This window comes from Cottoperca gobio, chromosome 24, assembly GCF_900634415.1.
Source record: "Cottoperca gobio chromosome 24, fCotGob3.1, whole genome shotgun sequence".
In the NCBI taxonomy this organism is placed as follows: Eukaryota; Metazoa; Chordata; class Actinopteri; order Perciformes; family Bovichtidae; genus Cottoperca; species Cottoperca gobio.
Window position 1 is genome coordinate 22,003,950 of NC_041378.1, and position 24,422 is coordinate 22,028,371.

The 24,422-nt window shown below is 42.1% G+C and overlaps 1 protein-coding gene across 1 annotated transcript in view; it reads left to right on the forward strand.

The window, feature by feature from the left end:
• bach2b (BTB and CNC homology 1, basic leucine zipper transcription factor 2b) overlaps positions 1-24,422 on the forward strand; it is a 95,194-nt gene that overhangs the window by 55,993 nt on the left and 14,779 nt on the right. The window contains exons 4-5 of the mRNA XM_029462969.1: positions 8,419-8,673; positions 21,089-22,600. Coding sequence (XP_029318829.1) covers positions 8,419-8,673; positions 21,089-22,600 — 1,767 coding nt within the window. The remainder of the gene's footprint in view (positions 1-8,418; positions 8,674-21,088; positions 22,601-24,422) is intronic.

A 24,422-nucleotide genomic window follows, 5' to 3' on the forward strand; every position in this document is an offset into this window, starting at 1 on the left:
TGAAAACCTTGTATCAGAATTGCAGTTACAAAGTTTTTACACAACAAATTCTGGATAATTACATTTATTAGAAGACGTTCTAAGACGTCTTAAGACATGAAAACGTTTAGAGTGTGTAAATGAATGAAAGAAAAACCGAAGGAATGTAATAGCAAAATAGCCAGGGAGACATTTAATAAAAATTAGGAGCTCCATCCTCATTAACATTTTCTATTACCGCCCAGATAAACCAATCCCCATGCCTGATATCCCTATTGATGCTGGTAATGAACCATTAACACATTTCTGATGATCTCGGCAGTTCTTCCTACAGCGAAGCACCCTCCTGGGTATGACTAGCACCACCTTTTGATAAATACTAAAGGAGACCACGTATGCTGCATTACATGTAGTATGTACCTTATATCTAGATGTGTTTCAAGATTCTGGTACCGTCTTAAACATAAACTGAAATGTTGTTTCAACATTGTAAACTGAAAATCTTGACTTTCAAATGTAATTTTAAAACATCTTTCATTTTACTGAAAGTCAGTGCGCTGCCTTAGCCTGGAGAATATACATTTATTACAGAAAGCCTGCAATATAAACTGTTAGCATGGAATTTGAAAGACATCATCATTTTTCAGGGGGGTTAAGAAAAGATGGTTGCATTATGGGAAATGTAGTGTTTTCAGAGCTTGACCTATAAACTGGAACCTAATCCACACCACTGAGCAAATTTGGTACTGCCATAGATTTATGGCAAGCTAATCCATTAATGGCGATTAGCTTGCCAGACTATTGCAGGGACTGTTGCTTAACTATTGCTATCTTTTGCACTTCTCACAACAAAACAAGTGTCATAGCAAAATGGCAATATCTTAGACCAAAGTATTAAAAGCAGACTGATGGATAGATGTACTGTCACACTGACAAACACTGCCACAAAAACTAATCTGAGGGTCTGGAGAAGCACATAGTTTCCCTTGAGGAAATTAAACACCTCTAAAAATATCATCTGCATGTTATATTTAAAGACACTACATTACAGTGTGAATTATGTATCTTAAAATGCATTTCTTTTGCCTGCAAACACTGTCATAAAGCAGTCTGCAAAGGGATTTTTATTTGAACCTTACATAGTAATAATTCTGTTTAAGGCTACCATATACCTACCCATCATCGTCATCACCATCCATGTTGACATCTGCCGCCTTGTACTGCTCTAAAGGCCTTCGTCGCCGTGGCCTAATTTGATTATTCGAATTAAAACATCATCGAGTAATTACAGTCACCTGGCAGGACCTCCCCCCCCCCCCTAATTGTGCACAGTGACAGAGTTCATGTTAGTCTCCCCTCTGACTCTACTGGCTCAGTAGATAATGTTATAAGACTGTAGCAGCAGCAGTTGAGACTAACCTTGTTTATTACAAGGAGTCCCACGGTGTGTTTGTGTGTTGTCACAATGAGGCCATAGATGTTGCATTTGACTAAATCATCGCAATAAGTCAAGAGATGTAACACTGATTGTCCCACAGTAAGCTGTGCTTTAGACATCCTGTCTGTGATTTCATTGTTTGCTCAACACTCGCAGCTGGTGCCACATTCTGCTCCATGCAGATGCATTGTCTCGTGTTTGAGGCTCTAATCTGTCAGGAAATGATGGAAGACATTACCAATATGTTAATATATCTGTTTTGGCTTCTGAAAATGCAGTCTGATCATTTACACAAAGCATTTCTTAGACTTGCTTCTACTTTTTATCAAGGGATAGTCCCTATTATTACAACTTGGTTCTCATTTATGTCTTGACCATAGTTTCAGTTAGTAGTAATGACTTTATGGGAACACAGTAACATTGCTACAAGAAACATGACAGTCAGATAATCCAACCAAACTTGACCCACTATACTTGTCATAGTGTGCTCACACACTAATAAAGGATTCTCACCAACATTTCAGGGGTGTATCTGACTGCTCCCTCATCGGGACTCTTTTTAATGTCTCTGCATTACCAGATCTCAGCAATGACTTTGATGAGCACAATGTTATCATGAATTATAGAAATGTTGGCCAAAACAAAGAAATTAGAACCCAAGTTGTGGGCAAACCACCTTGCACTCAAGCTGTACTGATTCGCTTTTTCTCCAGCTTTTGCCCACATCTCAGTAAAACTGTAGATGAGGAGAGTGTAAGTGAGATTTGAAAAGCTACTGTAAGGTAGAATGTTCCTAGACAAGCGAGTAAGTGGACCACGAGTGTAATAGTTTATTCACCAATTTAGGTCTTAGTGTCGCGAGTACGTTGTGTTTTAGGAAGTTTGTTTTAGGAACCATATAAGACTATGAGTATTGGTTTTGATTCAAGGGGAAGTAAACAATGTGAAAAGAACTTGCATTGCTGTGTTTGCCCATCATGGTGCTGTAGATGTAGACGAAGTGCAGTAGAATGTGTTGAAGACATGCTTCCTGAATGGTGAATGATGCATTTTTATGATAAGAGCCATTATGACTCTGCCTCTCGGGGCCCAGTTCAGCCCCTGAAGTCTGTCAGCCCTCGCTCCTTTACATATTTCAGTCCTTCATAGGCCCAGAGAGAGAGAGACACACTGTCACATGTCCCACCCCTCCTACTTAAAGTCCCCAAACTAAGTCTGCGTCATATGATACAGTCAGGCCAAAGCTGACTCAAACATCCTGCTGTTGGCCCTGTTCAGCTCATGCTTGGCTATATAAATGTATTTGTTCCTCTGTTAGTGTTTGCTTGGTCCAGTCTTAGTTCTACTATTCTAATGTACTGATGCATGAAAATCTGACCCACCCCCCTAGGGTATCTCAGCTGTGTTTCCATGGTAATAAACAGTGACACCAATCTGCTGATAACCAACTAAAACAAGTGGAAAACATGGCTCACAATTTGTGAAGTGTTTTGCAGATAAAATAAGGCGACAGTAAACCTTTGGAAATCTTTCAAATTCTGAAATCATCCTTGTATCTGTTAAATTCTTTCAACATGCACAAGTTCTATTCGTGAGTGGTTCCTTATACTGCTGAAACGATTAATCAATTCATCAGTCAACAGTCATTTACAACAATTCAGATGATAGAAGTGGCAAAAAAAACATTGGCTTGTTCCAGCTTCTAAAATGTGATGATATGTTATTGCAGTTCAATTTATAAATGTAATTATGGGTTTTGGACTGTTGCTGGGGGGGAAAAAACAAGCAGTTTGAAGACATCATCTTGGGCTGTGGTCAATTTTTCTTTTGTTAGTTGCAGCCCTGCTCGATTTGCCATGTTTTTTATTTTGACGAGAATTCTTAATTTACCCAGAATGCATTGATAATTTGTTTTACTTAAAGGTCAACATTTGGGAAATATGCTTAAGTGCTTTGTTTCCAAGAGTGAGGTGAGAATATTGATACAATCTTGTGTGTGCGTTAATACAGAGCGGACATCTGTACACAGTTAGCATAGTTTAGCATAAAGGCTAAGAATGTACTTTCCCCTTGAACCACAAATTGTCATCTTTATATTTCTGTTTGTGTACAGATTAAACAAATGAGATACACCATGTTAATCATTGAGCTTTAGAGGTGTTGATAAATTATTTTTTTACTTTTGGACAGGTACAGGCTAGCTGTTCCCTCCTGTTCCAGTCTTTATGCTAAGCTAGGCTAACCACGTCCTGTTTCCAGCTCTGTACTGAACACACAGACATGAGACTGATATTGACCTTCTCATCTCTCTCTGAAAGTAATAATTGTAGATCATTTAAGGACATAAGATTTGGATAGTTTTGTGCCAGCAGCAGATTGAATATTTGGAATAGATCCAAACCGGACAACACCGTGGTAGCTACCTGTCAATCACAAGGTAGACCCGCCCTAAAGCATACACTGCTTTATTGTCCATGTTACTCTAAATGGAACCATCATTTACTAAATGAACATCATGCTGTATTGAAGAAGAAATGTTGATACTGTGAACCAAAAAAATAAAACTGTGTGACTGCACTGTAACACCATGTGTTAGTAAGCAATCCATTTAACCAAGACTGTGACAGGTGAACACAATGAATGGTTTAGTACAGGATGTTACCTTCAGCTCTCAGCCACCTTCTGTACTGTATGGTAGTGCACACACACTTTAAGCACTGCACCATAGCTCCACATACATAATTGCTGTAATGGGTAATGCAGAGCTAAGGCGTTACACCTTGAAGTCAGCTCCGACTGCTGAGGGAGCAACTCCTCACCATCACGCTGTGCTTTTGATCTACGCAGGAATGTTAGCAACTCACCGAGAAGGTTGGCGGTATCAGTGTTAGTCAACAACTGACCATGGAAGTCAAAAAATAAATACTTTGCATCTATCAGCACTTCTAATCAGAACTCTGCCAGAACCTTTTATTCTGTGGTGTGTTTGTCTGGGTATGTGTGCATGCCTGTAGGAATATGTTTGTGCGTATGTGTGTGCCTTGTGTTTGTGTCATCCTTGCATTTTCCTCCCACAGCAACAAACCATGTTTGTGCATACCAGGGTAGAAATAGCATGTTTGGATTTCTCTGAACCTCACGACCGCATCTGGAAACATTATTCTTGGAAGACAGGTCATTATCATAGGAAGCCAACTGAGAAATGTTTGGTGGAAATAAGCAAACTGTACAACAGTTAGACCAGCTAGAACCACAGCAAAGGCTGGACTGACATAGTTGTTCCACAATAGCCCCAAAGTGGTCTGCTCCAGTCAAATCATTATTACTACTCACTCACAGGTAAACAACTGAATCTACAATTGACCTGATATTAAAATACTTTAATGTAATTCATGTCGCAGTGTAGCCTCGCAAAACCAGCCTACAATCTTTCCCTTTTGTCATTGGGGACTAGTTTCAGTACGTATTTGCTTTTGTCAGATGTCATGTCTAGGCTCTACAGTAGATCGTGGATGATTGAAGTGGATGAGACATCAACTTGATCCCTTCTTGCACCCAATTGGACAAAAGCACCACTCAATGCATTGTGATTAGTATTTGCTTGTGGGTTTCAAAGATGCTGATTGTTCTGGAAATGCTCTCTCTCTGTTTCTTCATAAACCTGAGGTCAAAAATAGGTCATCCAAGTCACTGAGTTGTTTGCTTATCTCATCTATAATGCCTGGCCTATATATATAATCATGACATTTGAGAGTTTTAAAATGTGACGAATTACCTCAATAACTAGAACACTTCACAGTAAAGCTGGCTTGGATCCGTCTGGCTTCCAGCTCAGTCAGTTGTTCAATGGAGGTTGTCCAGATGTTTTCCGGGCTCTTTTTTTAGGCAAGGCTCAGCTGATCCAAGGCTTAGAATGAATTAGTACAATCTGTAAGGGATCACTAATATGATAATGAATAAAGTAACCAAATATGTTTGCACAATTAAATAAAACAACAATGTAATTACATTTAGGGAAATGTAAGTGATGGCATATCTTTCCAACATTGTTCCTTTTAGCATTTAATCCAATAATCTGTTCTCATATAGAATTAAGAATCCAAGCATTTACATGTAGCCTTTTATTCCACATTCAAACCTTACACAATCCATTTTATAAATCAAGATGTTGTTGTGCAAATACTCAAACCAGTTACTTTATATTCTATTTCTCAGAATATATCTCAGACTCGCATTATTACATTACATTTATTGTTCAGTATTTACTGTTATGTAAAGTGATGAAATTGCAGCAGTTATGCAAAGATTGTGCCTGACACTTGATGCAGGCTTTTCAAAGGTTGTACTGGTGTGCCGACGCTCTCCTTCACTGCATTTACACGGTGAGAGGCTCCTATTCTCACACGATGCGAGCTAGTTCTATTTGAAGGGTGAAGACGTCTCTTAATCACCATTTTCATACTCGCAGTAGTAGTAACCATTCCACACACACACACACACACACACACACACACACACACACACACACACACACACACACACACACACACTCACACACACACACACACATACACACACGCGCTTGATGTTACCAGATCAGATGGCTCTGAGAATCCTGGACGATGGAAAAGTCCAAAAGTGATGGGACTCATCACTGAATGTTTGATTCTTTATTTACTTAAGGGATGTTGGCTGTGCTTCCTCATTTACAGTAACACTTCAGCTCTTGCTAAGCATTTTGTTTAGTCAGTTTCCTTTGCTTAAATTGGTAAATTGTGGTCATTGCTAAAACCAGGAAGTTAAAATGTATTATGTAATGTATTTTCCTTTTATTCACACAAAAAACATGTCTTAAAAAACACATCAGGTTAGTAAAGATCCCATTCAATAAACACTTAACATATAAGGAGCCCATATAGCCCATGAACTGGTAATCAGTTGCAGTCAACATCGAGCACTTCATGTTATTGTATCTCCAATCATTCCAAGGAGACATTTAATTAACTTAATTAAATAATAATAATAACAATCTTCTGTGTAAAATCACATGTTCTAGACCTCTACATTTGTTTCATAGCTTGATATCCAACTAAAGAAACACTGATGAGAACTTTTCTGAGGAAATCTAATTTGTAGCACTGGGCCAAAAGGACAAAGTCACAAATGTCAAGGCATTCATTTTGACAGAAAATTAAAGTGTTCAATGAAATGGCACAAATGAACTCAAGTTCAGAGTTGTACTCTTATTGAGGCTGAGTTTGATGCCACAAAAGCACAATTTGTGCCAGTGGACAGGTTTGGACACACACACACACTGGCAGCAGGCTCTGTGTTGTGGGGGTGTTAGCAGTGACCTCTGTGGTGCATTCTTATGTTTCTGTTCCTCAATAACAATAATAATAATAATAATAATAATAATAATACACTTTATTAATATAGCAACTTTAGCATAAAATAGCTATGTTTACAAGAAACACCTGCATATGTGTGGACTGAATCCTCACACAAAGCCAGCTGGAACAGTAATGTAACAAATGTCTGCTAAGCAGCTTCTGTCTGTGTGCTGTTGTGTCAGCAGATGACAGAGAGTAATGTAGAGTTCATTTCAAACTTGCGACCACAAGCCCACATAGAGCAGAGGGGCATCTTGGCACTGCATACCATCTAATATAAAGGCCCTTTGATGAAGTTATGTGTCTGTGTGTGTGTCTAGTGGGTTCTCTGAGGGAAGATAGCTCTGCGTCTGTCTCCACAGGGTGAGCGGGATGGAACGTTTGGCAGGAAAAATCAGGGGCATGTGCTGTTATGTTCCAAGAGTTGAGCTTCTTGGGGTTTTTGTTTTGATGAAAGTGTGGAGTTACGCTGACTTACTGTGACTCCAGCCGGACAAGCTGGAGCCGAAGTAGATGATAACACTTTTTGATAATATTCATTAAATGTACTGCCCTGAAGCTGTTCCTGTAAATCCAAGGATGGATTACCAACTGGGCTCAGTGGGCGACTGTCCTGATGCCCCTAAGGGTGTGCGTGCCTGTGGAGTCAGGATGTGGTTAGCTTAGCTTAGCAGTAAGACTGGAAACAGGCTAACAGTCTGGCTCGGTTTAAAGCTAACAAATACACCTACCAGCACCTCTAAAGCTCATTGATTAACTGGTTTTGGTAATACATTTTAGTAATACGTATATTACACCAAAATGTGGAAGTATTCCCTTTAATACTTCAGTTGATAATATGTGTACATGGAGCATTATCTTACATACATTTGTGTTTAATTGAAATGATTGCAAACTAACTGACGCACAACAGCATCAGGTGATACAATTAATTTTTGACCTGGAGCTCCCCTAGCTTGATAACGTTTTTACAAACCAGAGGGTAAAACTGCTGTTTTTCTTTAGAAGCTGCATATATGTAATCATATTGCACAGTATTTTCTTTAATTGTTTCTTCTCTCGTGGATACAAAACAACGTCAGTGCTGTGATCTGGGTTGTTATCCTGTGAAAAGCTGCACTAGGACTCCCATTCTTCCTCTGCTGATGTTCTCTTGCTGAGTGTGTCTAAGATGCTCAGCATACCTTTAACAGTCAGTCCTTAGATTACAAACACATGTGGATCTCTAGAGCACAAAGTACAGAAACAGTACTTTACACTAAAGTCTCCTGGCTACCTTTAATTTGAATGTTTGTTTTTTAAATAAAAAGTCTTGTGATACCCTTTTTTTGTGCATGTGTTTTGAATGTACAGTGGGAAGTGGAAATGTGCAGACTACACTCAAAGTCAGTCTATGTTGTGTGGGTCCACACTGAGCAGCGGCATGCACAACAACATTTGTCTGGCTTTTAAATGTTAAAAGTGGAGTGAGCATGTGAACCAGAGAGCAGCAGTCAGTCAGGCTTGTATGTGTTGAATCATGAGGCCGGGGCTGATGTCAGCCCTGCGGTATGCGCTCGCTGGGCTCGGTTGTAAGCTGACCCCCCTTTGTTGTGCTTCTATTTCCAGGGCGTGAGCGGAATGTCTGTGGATGAGAAGCCTGAAGCCCCCATGTATGTGTATGAGTCGACAGTTCATTGTACCAATATCCTCCTCTGCCTCAACGACCAGCGGAAGCAGGATATCCTGTGCGATGTGACTGTCCTGGTGCAGGGCAAGGACTTCCGCGGGCACCGGTCCGTGCTGGCGGCCTGTAGCGAATATTTCCTCCAGGCGCTGGTGGGCCAGGCGGAGAATGGCTTGGTCGTTAGTCTTCCAGAAGAGGTACGTCTATCAAACACGCATTTTCCCTCACAGTGTTTCTTTTGCAGGGGTGGAAGTACAATGCAACACTAAAACTCCCCACTGACCCCAGTACAAAAGCAATACTAATAAGGCTCTCCACACCCTTCATCCACAGCTAACTAAGGACCTATGTTGTACATTCATTTGGTCCACTGCAACATTAACAACTTTCTTAGAACGTTCATTCAATCACATGGATCAACACGCACTCAGCCACAGATCAATCTAGCTGTAACTGGTATACCTGGTGCTAAACTCCATCTCACACCCATAACACACTCCTTTCTGTGCTACAAAGCAGCTACACCCAGCAATAGATGTGTTCTTACTATAGTGATCCTGTCCACTGGGATTATATGTATTTTCTATGGAAAAATCTTTCAAATCTCTAGTAGATCAGTTTATTTGGTTCAGACCAATGGAAATTAAACATAGATGTTGCCTTTTATATTCTCTCTGGCTTTTTACAAAAGAACCAAGAGGAGTAAACTTGAAGTGATATGGACTAACAGGTAACTCATTGGCTGGACAGTTTTGGTGACTGTCATCCTGAATCATGAGTGTTACATGGACCCACATGGACTGACAGCAAGTTATGCTGCGCCTTATCAGAACATTTATCCTCTCTAGTTTCACAAAGAGCAATATTAATGGAGACTTGTATATCATTAAAGGAATACTTTACCTACAAAATAATATTTTGTGAAACAATTACTCTCCCTGTGTTACCTTGAATTTCTGAAGAAAACGTAGTTTTTCTCACACGCCTCCACGGTGAACGAAGAATCCAAAAACGTATAAAAGTCTTGACAAAATAAAGTAAATGGGGGCCGCGTTTAACAACAGCAAAACTATATGAAAACATCTGTTTGCAAACTCGAGCACAACTCGAGCAGTCTAATCCAAGTTTCATTTATCCAGTCGTACGCTCACTACCTCACAAACACTTTGGACTCACACGGGTGAGATTGTTCATGCAGAAGTTTATTCAATTTTAGTGTTTTAGTGGGAAAAAACAAGATTTTCAGCTGCAAACTGCCAGCTTTCTCAGTCAATCCAGCACGCACTGAGGAATTTATTGCTTCAATCAACTACTTTTACTATAAACACTCCACATCCACATAAAAGGTGGCACATTTTCTGTTAAACTCCATCTGCTCCTTTCTTAACATATTATCACTACCCAGCTTGAACTTCACTATTGACATTTAGAATATTTTTTAGTTTCTTCTCTGTTTGCATGTCATCAGAGAGGATAGCAGTGAAATATAATATAAATATAATGTGCTGTTCACCGGAGGATAAAGACTCAGTGAAAGGTGTGAGAGTGCATTATTGAGCCTATGAGGCTGTGATTGCCAATTAGCACCTGTCAGCTGCCTGCTGCTGTTGTCGGCGACAGGTAGCGTTTGGGAGCAAGATTAACGCCACCTCGGGCTCAGCGTTCATCAGGTTTAGCAACACTCCTCACTCTTGCTCTCACTTTCAACTGATCCCCTTCAGAGCTCTTTCACTGAACACATGATGAAAGTGCCCCGTTGACGTATTGATGTCACACAACCACACACTCACATATGCGTACACACATGTGCTGCTGTGAAAAGTGGGGCACATCCCACATGTGCTGTGGAGTTGGGGCTAGCCAGCATTAATAAAGTAACGCCTGTCAACTGACTTTGTCATTGCGCTCATTGAAAAAGAAGTCACCGTCAGATTGTCGTCTTATGTAAAATGAGCATCAGGGGCTTTTTTTCTGCTCCTTAACTCAAAGAAGGACTGCAGGGAAGAGCTCCTGGATGCTCAAAGCAGCATCTCTTTCATTCACTCACTGCATGCATGAATAATGCATGAGCTGCTGTGTGTTTCAGGTGTGAGATGGAGTGTGGAAAGTTACATCTTTAATGTGCCAGAGAGAGAGAGAGTTACTCCTCTTGAGGTTTTAACCACGTCTTCTTCCCTTTGTCCATCCCTGTTCATTTTGACAATTGTTTTATCTAAATGGTAAAACAACATAAAAATGTGGCTTTATTCTGTCACTATGAACATTTGAGGTGACTATTTTATAATCAACACCACCATGTATATGGAATCTTACGCATGTATTTTTGTATTTTAAAATACAGTTATGTTCATGATCACTATCTCATTGTCAGTATCAGAAACTAGTGAAAAGCTCAAGAGCTCATTTATTAATGTGTGATTTTGGATGTAAAATCCCAATCTTTCAACTAATTAGTAACTACAGTACAGTTGTGAAATAAATGTAGTAAATGTAGTGGAGTAGAAATATAAAGTGGCATAAGAAGGGAAATACTCTAGTCCAAGAGTAACAACAAACTGGCTTATCTATTTAAGGTGGAACTTTCCTGTTGCCTTGTACAGCAAGTAGTACATCTCTATCTGACTGTCTAACAATCTACAGTCGCATCATGGAGGACTGTCATTTCATTTAAGTGGCCAGTCAAGTTTTTTAAGGTCCCTGCCACCCTTGCTTCACGGTCAGTGACTCAAGCATGCTGACGCACCCCTGCCTCATGACGGGACGCCGTCTTCTCTCTGATGATGGGAGGAGGGCTGCGTCTGCTCAGAGTAGCAGCCTTGAGCTGTGGCTCGGGTCATATACAGTGTTTCTTCTGCTGCTAATGAAGGCTGCCACCTATGTGTAAAAAAGAGCAAATAAGAAAGGCCTTGGCTGCCACTGGGGAAAAGAGGGGGGGAGGTTGGTGCAAATGAAACAAAGACCACCTCCCCCACAACCTTCATCACTCCTCTCATGGCCCCGCCGCCCCTGGAATAGCCGGGGCTGGCTCTGGTGAGTGACATCATCTATATCTAATGTGATTGTGGGCTTGCAGAGGGGCAGCCAGTTTCATCAAGGGGCTTTGTTGGACATCACATCATAGGAACAAAACAATCCTGCTTTATCTCAGCAATGCTGTCCTCCGGGCCAGCCGGCAGGGGTAAGGAACAGAAGAGCACAACGTCCGTGTTCACACACACAGTGTTTCTCTGCATCATATTTCTTGTGAGAGTAAGAACAAAGAGGGATTCATAAGAATCAGCGTGCCACAGAGAGCCCTCCACTGGAGAGGAGCAGTCATCACTGTGACAAACAGAAATGACCTCCATATAGTGGAACTGTATGCAAAGCTGTGACTCAATCCTCACTGCCATGATCACAGCAGACTGTTGTCAGCTGTCAGATGCTGATGTTGGGAATCCTCACTACTGTACATTGGGACTTTATTCCTTAATTGTAGGAGAAAGCTCATTTATTGTAGTAATTACATCAGAGGATAATTGTGTTAACTTCAATTAATCCAATAACCAATGAGAGAGTTATATCAATAGCTACTGCGCTGTCCACTTGTTTGCACAGCTGACATCCAATGTGGGAGTGTCCTGACTGGCTGCAATGAATAATTCTGGACCGATGTGGGGACAGTGGAGGGCTAGATCATTAGTGTTACCTCTGGAAAAAAGGAGAGGGCAGCACTGTGATTCAGCAGAGCGCTGGTTCACAGACCTCAAACCACCTCCTGTTTGTCGGTTCTTTCCTCCTTCGTGAGCCAGGGAAAACTGCACATTTTTCAATTCAAAACAAAACACACACACAAATATGCAACCGGTTTAAAAGGAGAGTGTATCCACCTGCAGTGTCACAAAGACTCAAAGTCTGAAGTGCTGCTTGGGGCTCCTCTTAACACCACACAAATGTAAAAGGTTCGATGGAATACTAAAATCCTGACTTAAAAGAAGCCTTAGCAGCAAAAACAGTAGTGTATCCTGATCCTGGCTAGGGTTAGGGGTGTAAGGCTGTCGGGGTTGGAGATCTTTAATTGCTCTCGACACCTAAAGCAGTCAATTAGGCAGAGCCAAAGGTACGACACTCAAGACTCCACGCATCATATGGACCCCTACTCAGTCAGGAGGAGCCCCCTGACCAAAGCGTTGGTGTGGTGGAGGACAGAGATGAGAAGTGCAGAATCCAGGAGACAGTGGGATGACTTACGCCAAATTCCCACAGGGGAGTAGCAAAGTGTGGCCTGCGGCGAGCTGCCATGCAATATCTACAACGGCTGCTCCAACTGTAGCTGTTTGATTCTGCGGCGAGGTGTGGCGAGCTAAAAGTTGGGTGTAGTTTAACTTTTTGCAGCAAAGTGTGGCGAGAGAGTACCCGCAGCCAATCAGTGAACAGAGATGTGATCTATGTTACAAAGAATTTCTTCCCACCTGAAACAAAGAAAACCGACATAAACAAAGCAAGAATGGATGATACATGTTTTGGTTCACATCAGTAGTATATTATTGTGGCACACATAATGAAAGAAATTAATGGACACGCCCCCGTTCGCGGAGAAATGTAGTTATTGCGGCCACACTTCGCCATCCCCCGGTGTGAATTTGGCGTTAGGCAAACCCAGCTGGGGTTATGCATCCAAGCTGAGAGGGTTGTGGTGTCGGCAGACTGCTCCAGGGATTAAAGGCCAAGGCAGAGAGCCGGCACTAACAGGCGGGTTAGGGTAGAATATAAAATAGTCTTTTAAACTGCATGACTGTACTCTGCAATCTGAGATTTAGATTAGGAAATATCTCGGTTGCAAAAGTGACAGTGGTAGAAGACACTAGAGGAAAAATGTCACAGAGTGACCAAAATGAAGTATCTACCCATAGATCTCATAATGAATCAAGGTGTTAGTCAAGGGCAAAAGGGGGGAACGCATTGGGGAAAGTGCAATCTCAGAACCCATTGGTTGTATTAGCTCAAATGACCATCGTCTTGCCCTGACCTGAATCCAGTAGTTCTAGCTACGTACTAAACCGTACAGGCTGCAAGTCAGAAAACATTCTTATAGGTCGTTTAAGAAGCCACTGCCAAAACACCGATTGTATTGTTTAGGTGTGAGGACGTATAGGACTCCAGACTCCGCTGCTTGTGATGTAACTAATAAGTCTGTCTGCTCAGAGGAAGAGCTTGAGACAGACCAGAGACATGCAAATGTAATGCTCTTGTGGTGGTTTAGGAGGATTGATGAGTGACCTCCATCCACCATTTTAGGTCAAGCAGTTGATCGGGGCTCGACCTGCACAATGCCAGCTAATCTGAAGGGGCCTCACACAGACTGGCCCCACACTGAGTGCCTGGCCAAGACACTCTAACAGAAATACAGCCTATTAGACAGATGGTGGGAGCCGGGGACAGAGCCCTGCTTTCCTTAAAGATGGGGGGTTGGGTGGTAGAAGATGAGGAGGAAGCGGTGGGGAGAGTTGTTATATGCTGTATTGTAGTACCACCACTAATACCCAACCCCCTTGGTCCAGCAGGAGTCTCTCTTTCTCTGCCAACACAAGGACACATCTCATGTCAGTACTGACAGAGAAGATGCAGGGTCTTTGTCTGAGTGTGAGAGGTATAGGAGCACCTTGAGCAGCCAGCCTGCCGGGTGACAGCCTGCGGTGTGATCCCCATGTGTATGCTCTTTGTATTTAACCTTCAAACCCTGCACAGTTAAGCAGCTATATCCTCCTTAATAGAAGGAATACACAGGCTTTCATCAGCCTGGGTGAAGAACCTGCCATGGAGAACAAAACAAATGCTGGACACAGAGCTTAGAGTAGCTATGTGTTAACATACCTGGATAAATTCAATGATTGGATATTTGTATGGTCAGAAACAAGCCTAAACACAATCCCCTTGTGTCTTAAACAGTGTAGAGGTAGGGTCACGTCCTCCCCAGTGTCTGGCCTGTACAGTAAGCTGCAATGGCAGAGGATTAGGACGTACACTATCTGATTTAATCCACCGTCAGGGGAGGTTTACTTACCCACAGCTCAGCACCAGGAACGTCTGAGCTTCTGCTGTCACTGAGGATGACACTTTCCTTACGTTTCCAGTTCTCCCAACATGTCTGTGAAATGTATTCACTGTGGCCGCATGTAATGTCTTCTGAATAATATTTTTAATTAAGTGTATATGGGTTAGGTAAAAGAGTTAGGGTTAGGGTAGGGTTTAATATATTCATATTTTTATTTTAATAAAATGTACTATAATTTTAGATTTTAGATTATGCTCCCTCAGTAATTAATAAACACATGAAAAGATGTTCATGTTTGCAGTTGTTTTTTATTTGTAATTATTTGGTTAAATATTGGTATCACTGTTAAATTTGTCAGGTTCTATTTATTACTTGATTAAAGATCATTGAGCAAGAGATGCATTTCATATCATGTAGGTACTGTATATGGGTACATTTAAAGTACTATACCAGTGTTTTTGCATCTTTTAATTCTTACTGCAGAGTATTTCCTTCTCAAAGCATACTGTTCTAAGGCTGTCCTCCACTTAAGAAATCTTAAGTCGACTAACACTCAAACGATTTTGACGACTAATCGATTAGTTGATTTAACGGACAGATCTGTAAAACTGAGCTTCTCCACAAACAATCGTGCAATAATGTTTGTGTTTATGTTTATCAAAGTAACATTGTTGCTTGTTGTATTTATGAGGCAACACCAAAAGCAGATATGTTCACAGTGATTGAAAATGTAAACGGAGGAAGATTTGAGTCTTTTAGTTCATTTTGCAGAGAGAATGACTGCTTGGAACCAATCAAATACCCTGGTATTACTAATACAACAATTTCATTTGTAAATGAAGTGAACATGCAAAATCTCAGGTATGGAAAAAAGATACTTTACTTACTTACAGTGCAGTGAACTTCTAAAGTAATGCAAGTAGCTTGTCACATTAAATTACACCTGACTTTTAGCCAGTACTTCCACAGTAGTCATCCATTTCATAGTATTATATATTTCTAATGCAAGCTGCAGGACACATAGAAGCTGTCTGATATGTTAGTAAGTTACTGTAGGTCTGCTCCAGCTGTCTTTATAAAAGATTGGCCACAGAGCTTTTCAGAGAGCAGGCCTTTGTCGCTACACATTTCCTGTCATCCCCTCTAGCATAACAGCTCAAGCCACAATGGCGTCATGTCAGCATACAGTACAGCGCCTGTTTCATTTCCATTAGGGCTGTGACTCAGGCTTCTCATTGTTTGTCTGCGAACACAGAGGTTAATGTCAGGTTACTCAGCACATCTGATGTTAAAGCGTTGGCTGCTCCCTCCAATGGAGATGGAGTGTTTTCTCCTGCACTCCATTGTCATGCCATGCCTTGCCCTCATTAGCATGCATGACATGCAGGAATTCACTAGAGTACATTTGCATAAATTAGCCCTCTCTTTTACGGAGGCGAAAGGCCGATGTAAGAGAGGAGCACTGGGTTAGGGAAGAGGGAGAATGATTTAAGGAAGAGAGGAGAGGGTGTAGTATTGTTCAGCCTATTTCTGAAAAGATATTTGGCAGGCCTCCTAAAAATGTCATGCAAACTGTCCAGGTTAGCCACCGCCTATAATGTCCTGCCCTGTAATGGTATCACCTGTCCAGTCCAGACGCAGAGCAAAGCTGTGTTAGCCTAAAATGGCACTAATCTGTCACATTGATGAATTTCAAAGTCTCTTTGCCTGAACTCGTACACTAAGTGCTGCTAATGGCTGAAACATCATGCAGTCAGCTAATGACCAGGAAACACTCCCTATCCTCCTCTTCTTCCTTCAACAGTTTCCTACGCTGTGACTGTCTTTCTTCCTCTTTCATTTTCCTCTGTGCTCCGTCCATCCTCCCTCATATTTACCCCCCTCACTCCTCCCATCCTGCGTCGCTCTATTTAAGAGTTCCTTCATCAGGCTGCTGTGCTGGTTGTAACAGTGTAGTAATCACATATGGTGCAGAGCACACATAAAGATGCACTCCTGCCGACAACAGCTGCTGATACTAGCTGAAAATAGATCCCTGGTACGCTCAGCATTTTTCCTCCAGCAGCTTTGCTGTTTATCAGCAGCCCTGAATGCAGCCGGCCAGCCATTTAAGCTGCCACTGCCTCGCCATTACAGTCGGCACAGCCCCATCTACAGCAACTCGCTGTGTGTGTTGTGTTTTTTTCTTTTTGTGTGTACTCTTTATAGATCTTAATGTATATGGAAATCCTTAACACATAAATCATATAATATAAATATTAATTGCATGTACAATATATTTAAAATACAGAAGTCACATTGACTAAAAGGCCACATCCTGATTAGAATGGATACAATGAAGTCCATAGTGGTATCTAAACTGATGTGAATCACTTGTACCAATCAACAACCAATAATAAGCTGGGGCTTTGTGAGGCCCTATAAAATCATTTACACTAAATATAGAGCTATTGTTCATTAGTAAATAATACAAAATCTTTATATCTACAATAATAAAGCCTCCCTGAGGTTTCTTCCATTTTTTCCCTTTTAATTTTGGGGTTTCTTTTAGGAAGTTTTTCCTTGTGCGATGTGAGGGTCTAAGGACAGAGGATGTCGTAACCTGTACAGTCTGTAAAGCACACTGACACAAATGTATAATTTGTGATATTGGGCTATACAAATAAATTTGATTTGATTTGATTTGAATAGGTTTTCACTCATCTTAGAGGCAATACAGAATCTATTTATCTTTTTTTAAATGGTCAAATAAAGTCGTGTTCAGACAGACCTTGAAGCCAATTTTCACCTTGTATATTTGCGTCAACTTACTCATTCATTGAGTGTGTCTGTGTGTGTGTCCGTGTGTGTCTGTGTGTGTGTCTGATAGCTCAGATAGACGGATCTCGCCAGGAGACTCCACTTCTTGTTGTTACTTTTTCTTCTTGTCTCCATACCATCATGAATTGAAAGTAATAAAGCTTCAGGATAAACTAGAAGCTAGAAATAAGTCTCAAGTCACTTAAATTCACACCACCAAGAGCACATTTGCATGTTTGGGCTAACACTTTTTTAGGGTGTTCAAAGAGGAATTCCCAAATTAAAGTAGACACAAAGAGTCAGTGATGCACAGGCATTATTCACGTTATATCTTGTATATACAATATAATCCAGATCATTAAACTAGCAATATGATTTGGAAGATAAAAGCAGCCTAAAGCGTACTTATAATCATATCATTTACATTGAAAAAGAGCATGATATTCAGATTCAATGGATTCATTAATGCAGCAAATACAGTAGTGTGTGTGTGTGTGTGTGTGTGTGTGTGTGTGTGTGTGTGTGTGTGTGTGTGTGTGTGTGTGTGTGTGTGTGTGTGTGTCTGTGTGTCTGTCTGTGTGTCTGTGTGTCTGTGTGTGTGTCTGTGTGTGTCTGTGTCTGTGTGTCTGTATGTGTGTTACAGCAGTAGAGCAGAGAGTCCATAGCCTCTACCCTCCCCCCAATCCCTCACCCACTCACTTACCCTCGTACACACACATGCACACACACATGCACACCATCCCCCCTCACAGATATGGAGTCAGCAGCTTTCTCTTAACAATGACTGATATGCCTGCTGCTGTTGGACTGTCTGTTAGCCCGTGCTCACTGCAAGGTGCCTTAGACCAGAGGCATGCTGGGAGGCTGAGTTCAACTGCTAGACGCAGCTGCAGTGCTCCCTGCACACCAAATACAGAACTATGTTTGTATTTATAGAAGTCATCACACATTACACAGTGTATGCAAACAGAGGTGTACTTAGCATATGACTCATCTGTTATGGCTGATGCTGCGGGTATGATGTTTGACATCAGAAACATTTGGCTGTCTGTAGTCATATCACAGCAACAAAGAAATTCAGCACATATTAAAATTAAGTTAACATGAGAATTATGATTTAAGCCCAAAACACACATAATTATTCAAGAATGCATTTACATGTCTTTTTATAGCATGGTTGAATAAATGTAGCCACCACTACACTGGTAATGTAGATAATAAGGCCACAAGTAGTAACTTCTAAACCCATCTGGTAAATATGTATAGCTGTAACGGGCCAGTTGAAAGAGATATTGACATATTAGACAGCTGTTGCTGTCAAGAAGAAGCGCCTTACTTCACAGTATTGCAATTAGAAAAGGAAAAAAAACATTTATTTATAGCTATAGAGGGCCAATGAATAAATTGAAAAGTGAAGAAAGACGTGGGCTTTGTTTGAAAGATTAGGAATAATCTCGTTAGTGAACTTTGAGTATTTTTTATTAACAGAATTTTATTCCTGGCAAAGTGGCTAAAGGTTTGAAACAGCATTTAGACCTTAATGGTTGGAAACATAATATACAGTTAACCTAATAAAACAGTTTACTTCATAGATAAACTATGAAACATCAAGTAATCCTTGTTATGTATAGTGTCTGGGAAGGGGGTGACTCATGACGATCATCAGAAACAAGTGCAGCATGAAAGTGTGTACTCAATTCTATGGTAGATAGTATTATCACATCTTAAAGCCAGATTCAGTTCAGTACAGTTGTGCTGACACATTAACTTGGGTGTTTTACATTTTAAAGCTCTAATTCTCATATCTCTTCTGGAATCAAATAATCCCCTAAACTTGGCCCAGTCACATCCTCCGTTGTGCTGTTGAGTTCCGAGCCGCTACCATATATTATCTCTAATTTCACGCAGTATGTTTGGAAGTGAAGAAGTCAATAAAATATTAGCTCTAACTGGTTTAGACCTTTACGAAACAAAAGCATCAACCTATTGCACATGTTTATTTATCTTTCTGAAAATCCACTAAACCAGAAGATTTCATTCTTAGACTCAATCTGATGACCTCAAGCTATTTTTTACTGACATATTTGTGTCTCCTCGTGCATACTGCTTAGTTGCTTTTCCAGGCGGAAAAGTCCACAGGGCAAACTCTGTGGTTTTTGAAGCTTGATTACTAAAGAGGGAAAATCCTGTTTTACTAGTGGGGTGTCTGGCAGAGACCGTTGGAACTGTGGAAAGTGCTGCAGTGCTCGCACAGTGTCCACCTACTGTAGAGTAATTCATCTTCTTGTTTTTCCCAACAAAGGCAGCTAAATAATCAGTAAACTGTGGACTCATTAAAACCACATTGTGCCGCTCATCATCTACAACTGCAAGCTCTGTTAACTCTTGTAAGGAAAACGTTACATCACTCAGCCTCTGAAAAGGTGCTTTGTAGAGCAAACAATACTGTCTCAGATTCAAAGTAAATGCATTGCAATTGTGTATGTGAGCGCACCTTTTCTATGTGTGTGGTTTGATTGCATTCCCCGAGTGCCTACCAGTAATTTGTTTGTCACCAGAGAATGAACCAGAATAAAGCTGCAGGGATTGGTTGCTAGAGCCTGGGTTAAGCGATGAATGCAACCTAGTGTGAACCTCACACTGATCTCCAAACAGCAGACAACCCTCTTATTAAAGCCGGTTCCTCTGGCTCCTTTCTCTTGTCTCTTTGCTCTGTGACAACAGCAGCAGAGGGTGGCCTGGACTTCTGCAGGCTCAGGAGTTTACCTAATTATCTGGCATTAAGTCTAAATGGAAGGCTTCCCTCTATCATCCCACGCCACATGGCCACAACGGGGATAAGCCGTAGTCTTACAAACCACTAGGCTTTACAAGCACTTGACCTGAGGATGCAGGACACTGACACAGAATGTGAGGCTCTGGGACCATGCCCTGATCGGGGTGCTTACAGTACAGTACACTGTTGGACACATTCACATCACTGTTGTGAAGCTAAAACTCCAAAGTGTTATCAAAGCAGTTTTTTAGTTGAAGGTCCCAGGTATATTAGGGGCAGGGTATCAAAGTTCAATGTTTTGTTCATAGCACCACTAGCAGTTTATTGTACTGTATAGTAACAAAAGCTAGCATCAAATGTGTGTTCAGATTTGTGATGTTGTTTACTTATTCTCTGATCAAATAGATTATGATTATCAATTATCAAAAAAGTATTAGCTTGGTATCAGTGTCAAAGCTTTTGCAGCTGATAACAAAACTTCAGTACTGAGGCTAAAACGCTAACATATAATTCATCAAACAAGTCAGGAAGAGATTTTTTTAGAATTACCATCACTTGGCCCTCCGGTAATGCAGTTAAGGCAGCATGTTCTACATATATTACTACTGGCAACAGGAAATAAATGTAACTGAATGAATATAAAACAGCACTTGTGCTTAGACATCTTACCTCAAGTAAGTAAGGGTTTTGCAAATTTAAAGCAGTGACAAGAGTGTATGTAGTTAAAATCAATGATGTGACCAGGGCAGACGGGCTGGAATGTCCCACAGGTTGTTATTATGAACATGAGGCTGGACACACAACCTCCCAACATCCCCAGAGCGCCAGATCTTATTTAACGCCGTATAGAATGTTCAGTGCTGACCTGATAAAAAGATTAACCGGTATTTTACAGTGTTTGTTTATGGTTGTTCGAGCTGTCAGGTTGTCTCACCACACCCCAAGTGATCTGAACAATGGCTGAGCTGATGGTAATGCTGGCAATTTCCCTGTTTTTTTGCAGGTCACTGCCAGGGGATTCGCTCCATTGTTGCAGTTTGCCTACACCGCTAAGCTGTTACTCAGCAAAGAAAATATCCAGGAGGTCATCCGCTGTGCAGAATTCCTGCGCATGCACAACCTCGAGGACTCATGCTTTCGCTTCCTAGAAGCTCAGCTGCGCAGCGAGGAGGATGGCTTGCTGCTCTGCCACAAGGTGGCGGCGGAGGTAAACAACTCAGGGGATGAGACCATGCAGTCTGAGGCCGAAAAGCCCACCTCCCCGAAGGCACGACGACGCGCTGATGCCCTCACCTCCTTTGGGAACCCTGACGATGATCGGCTAGCAATGGCTATTCCCAGCGACTTCACAGATGGTAGGCTGGACTTTGATCGGCATGGAGCGTCCGATCTGCCACGATGCCCAAAGTACAGGAAATACCAGTGGGCTTGCAACAAGCACAATAATGACACATCCTCACACACCAGTACCTCAGGTTTTCCAAGCACATTAAAGGAGAGCAGCGTTAGCGGGACAGCGCCGGGTCAGGACAGGCTGCCTTTGGCACAGATCAAAGTTGAACCACAGGTAGAGGAAGAGGCCATCTCATTGTGCCTGTCAGGGGACGAGCAGGACGTCAGGGATAAGGACAGTGTGACAGCCATGGAGATGGACAACCCCATATCTGTGGAGAGAACCAAGAGAACCAAGTCCCCTTCCTGCCTTCGAGCCTTCTTCAAGAAAGGGATGGACCTCCCCATTCTGCCCAACACATCACAGCAGCTATTCGCCAACAGACTTGTCTGCCCCCAGGACAAAGGAAACTCTCAGGGAGATCATATAAAAGACTTCAGGCCTTTTACTGGGGAGCTGAGTCTGTCTGTTACATCCCCAAAGGACGTGGACGGTTTCCCTGCGGGGTTATCCCTCAAGTCCGCTTCCTGCGATGGGGTCTGCAAACAGGAAGTTGAGCTAGATCGCCGTAGTGTCATATTTTCCTCAGGGGCCTGCGACCGTCTGGGAACCCCAGCACATTCCTACCCTGGTGGGAACTCTTTGGAGATGGAGCTTTCTGAGCACATGCCAAAGGGCCTGTGGGCTGGAGCCAGCCAGTCCCTCCCCACCTCCCAGACCTATTCTCCCAGCACCACCTCCACTGAGCCCCCACTCTTGTGCCGCCCAAGACCCAACACCAGCTGCCCAGTGCCAATCAAAGTGTGTCCACGCTCGCCGCCTTGTGAGACACGCACCAGGACTTCCAGCTCCTGCTCTTCGTACTCCTATGCGGAGGATGGAAGCGGAGACTCTCCCTGCAGCCTACCCCAGTTTGAGTTCTCATCCTCTCCATGCTCCAACGTGGCACGCTGCCTCAATGTGGACCAGCAGGAGCAAAGCGTGGGCGGGGATGCCCTTTTTAACCAGGTGCGGCCCAAGATCAAATGTGAGCAGTCCTACGGCACCAACTCCAGCGACGAGTCGGGCTCCTTCTCAGAGGGAGACAGTGAGTCCTGCCATGTACAGGAGCAAGGGCCAGAGGTGAGTGTAAAACATTGTCTTTCACTTGTAACACACAATGTAGCCATTACACTCAATTCCACCATGGCTAATTATATCGCAGTGCCCTGCTCTCCAGGTCTGCATTAGCAGTCATTAAATCATCATGTAATTGAAGCAGGAGTGTTCAGTACAAGATTTACAGCATCACCAAAGGGCACAGATGTGCTTTGATATTATTAATCTTCTTTATGCACTGCTGGATATCTGTGTAATGAGTCTGAATATGTGAGCCCAAATGCACTAGGATAGCCTAAATATAGGAGGCTGTTGTGCTGTTTTTTAAGACTGTGATTGGTTCATCATCTAAGCTGAGAGTAGTGTGTATGTGTGAAAAGCTCTGCAGGCGATTGAAGGCTCAGGATTCTCCCAGGGTAGAACTACCCTCTGAAGTGATTCCCTCTGGCTCTGTCTGTTTCCCTGCCAGTGCCAACTACTCAACTAGCTCATTTTATCCCAGCAGAAACACTGACATCTATAATCCACCCCTACAAATATGCATATGTTAATTCTAGGTGAGCCAAGCCGACTTCTGACATTGCTCATCTATCGACAATTAGCAATGATACCCAGCCGCATTAAAGGTGTGCAGTGCGTCACAAAGGGATTACAACCATTACAACCAATACATTACAGCAGCGATGTGTTATGGCCATAAAGTTTTAATGGTCGGTGGTTGCAGTGAATGTGAGTGGGCGAGAGGTTCAGCTCGGTCTCATGTCTGCGCAGCTCGACAGTGCTGACAAGGATGAATAGCCAATCCTCTAATCACCTCCCCTAATCCACTTGGGCAGACGTCCTCCAAGCTGCAGACTAGAAGACTGTTGTTGTTTACCATGTGAAGATCAGTGAGGGAACCTCTAATTCACAGATGGAGCTCAGCGCAGTTGTAATAATATCAAAATGAGCAGATTTCCCACCTAAGGGAAAGTCTAGGGCATTAAAAATCCATTTTCAAAGAATAGCGTTGCTTCCTCATAGCGCTGCTATTTACTCACTTTAATAATTAAATTTTTTATCTGCATTTCAGGACTTTGCTGTCAGGCGAAAAACGTGTATCTCCAAATTGTCGGAGCTTAGAAAAGGAGGGTTTTTTTCCCCTGCTTGAGATTTGAAATACTTTTACAGTAAATTGTACATCACAGCAATCAGTTATGAGGTTTTTCTCATGACACTAGCATTTTCATATGTCTTTCTCTAGACTGTCACATCACATGTTGCAGAGCTTGAACTTACGACCTTTTGGCTCCCGGAGGCTCCATGTTCCCACAGGCCTTCTTGTGAGTTTACCTCAGTGATGTTAGCTTTAGGTGCAGGCAGAATCATTTTTGATAAGCTTGGGGGAGAGGGCCGCTCTAAGTGCACAGAGGAAGCAGAAAGGGAACGAGAGAAAGAAAGTGGTGCGTTGCCATGGTGATCAGATTCTAAGAGCAAGTCGGTGTGTTGCAATGGTTGGAGCTACATGACAGGATTTTGCTTTTCTGTGGAAAGAGCTGCGAGATAAAGAGGCTCAGCACTAATATGTAATTATTATCATCATAGCCTGGCACACAATACCCGTTGCCATTAGATTTATGGGCCTTTGAAGGGCCTGCTGAATGTGCCACTGTAAATTATGTGGGATTGATTTACAACGCTCGGAGGGCAGCCCAAAAATGACTAGGAGACATTTTAGTTCACTCTGTCATTTCTTTGTGTGGGTTTGACTGTGTTTATATATGTATGTGTCAGCCATTGTTGGCGCTCCATTCCTCCACACAATATCCTCTGTCAAATCTCTAATGACTTTACACAGGGTTATCTG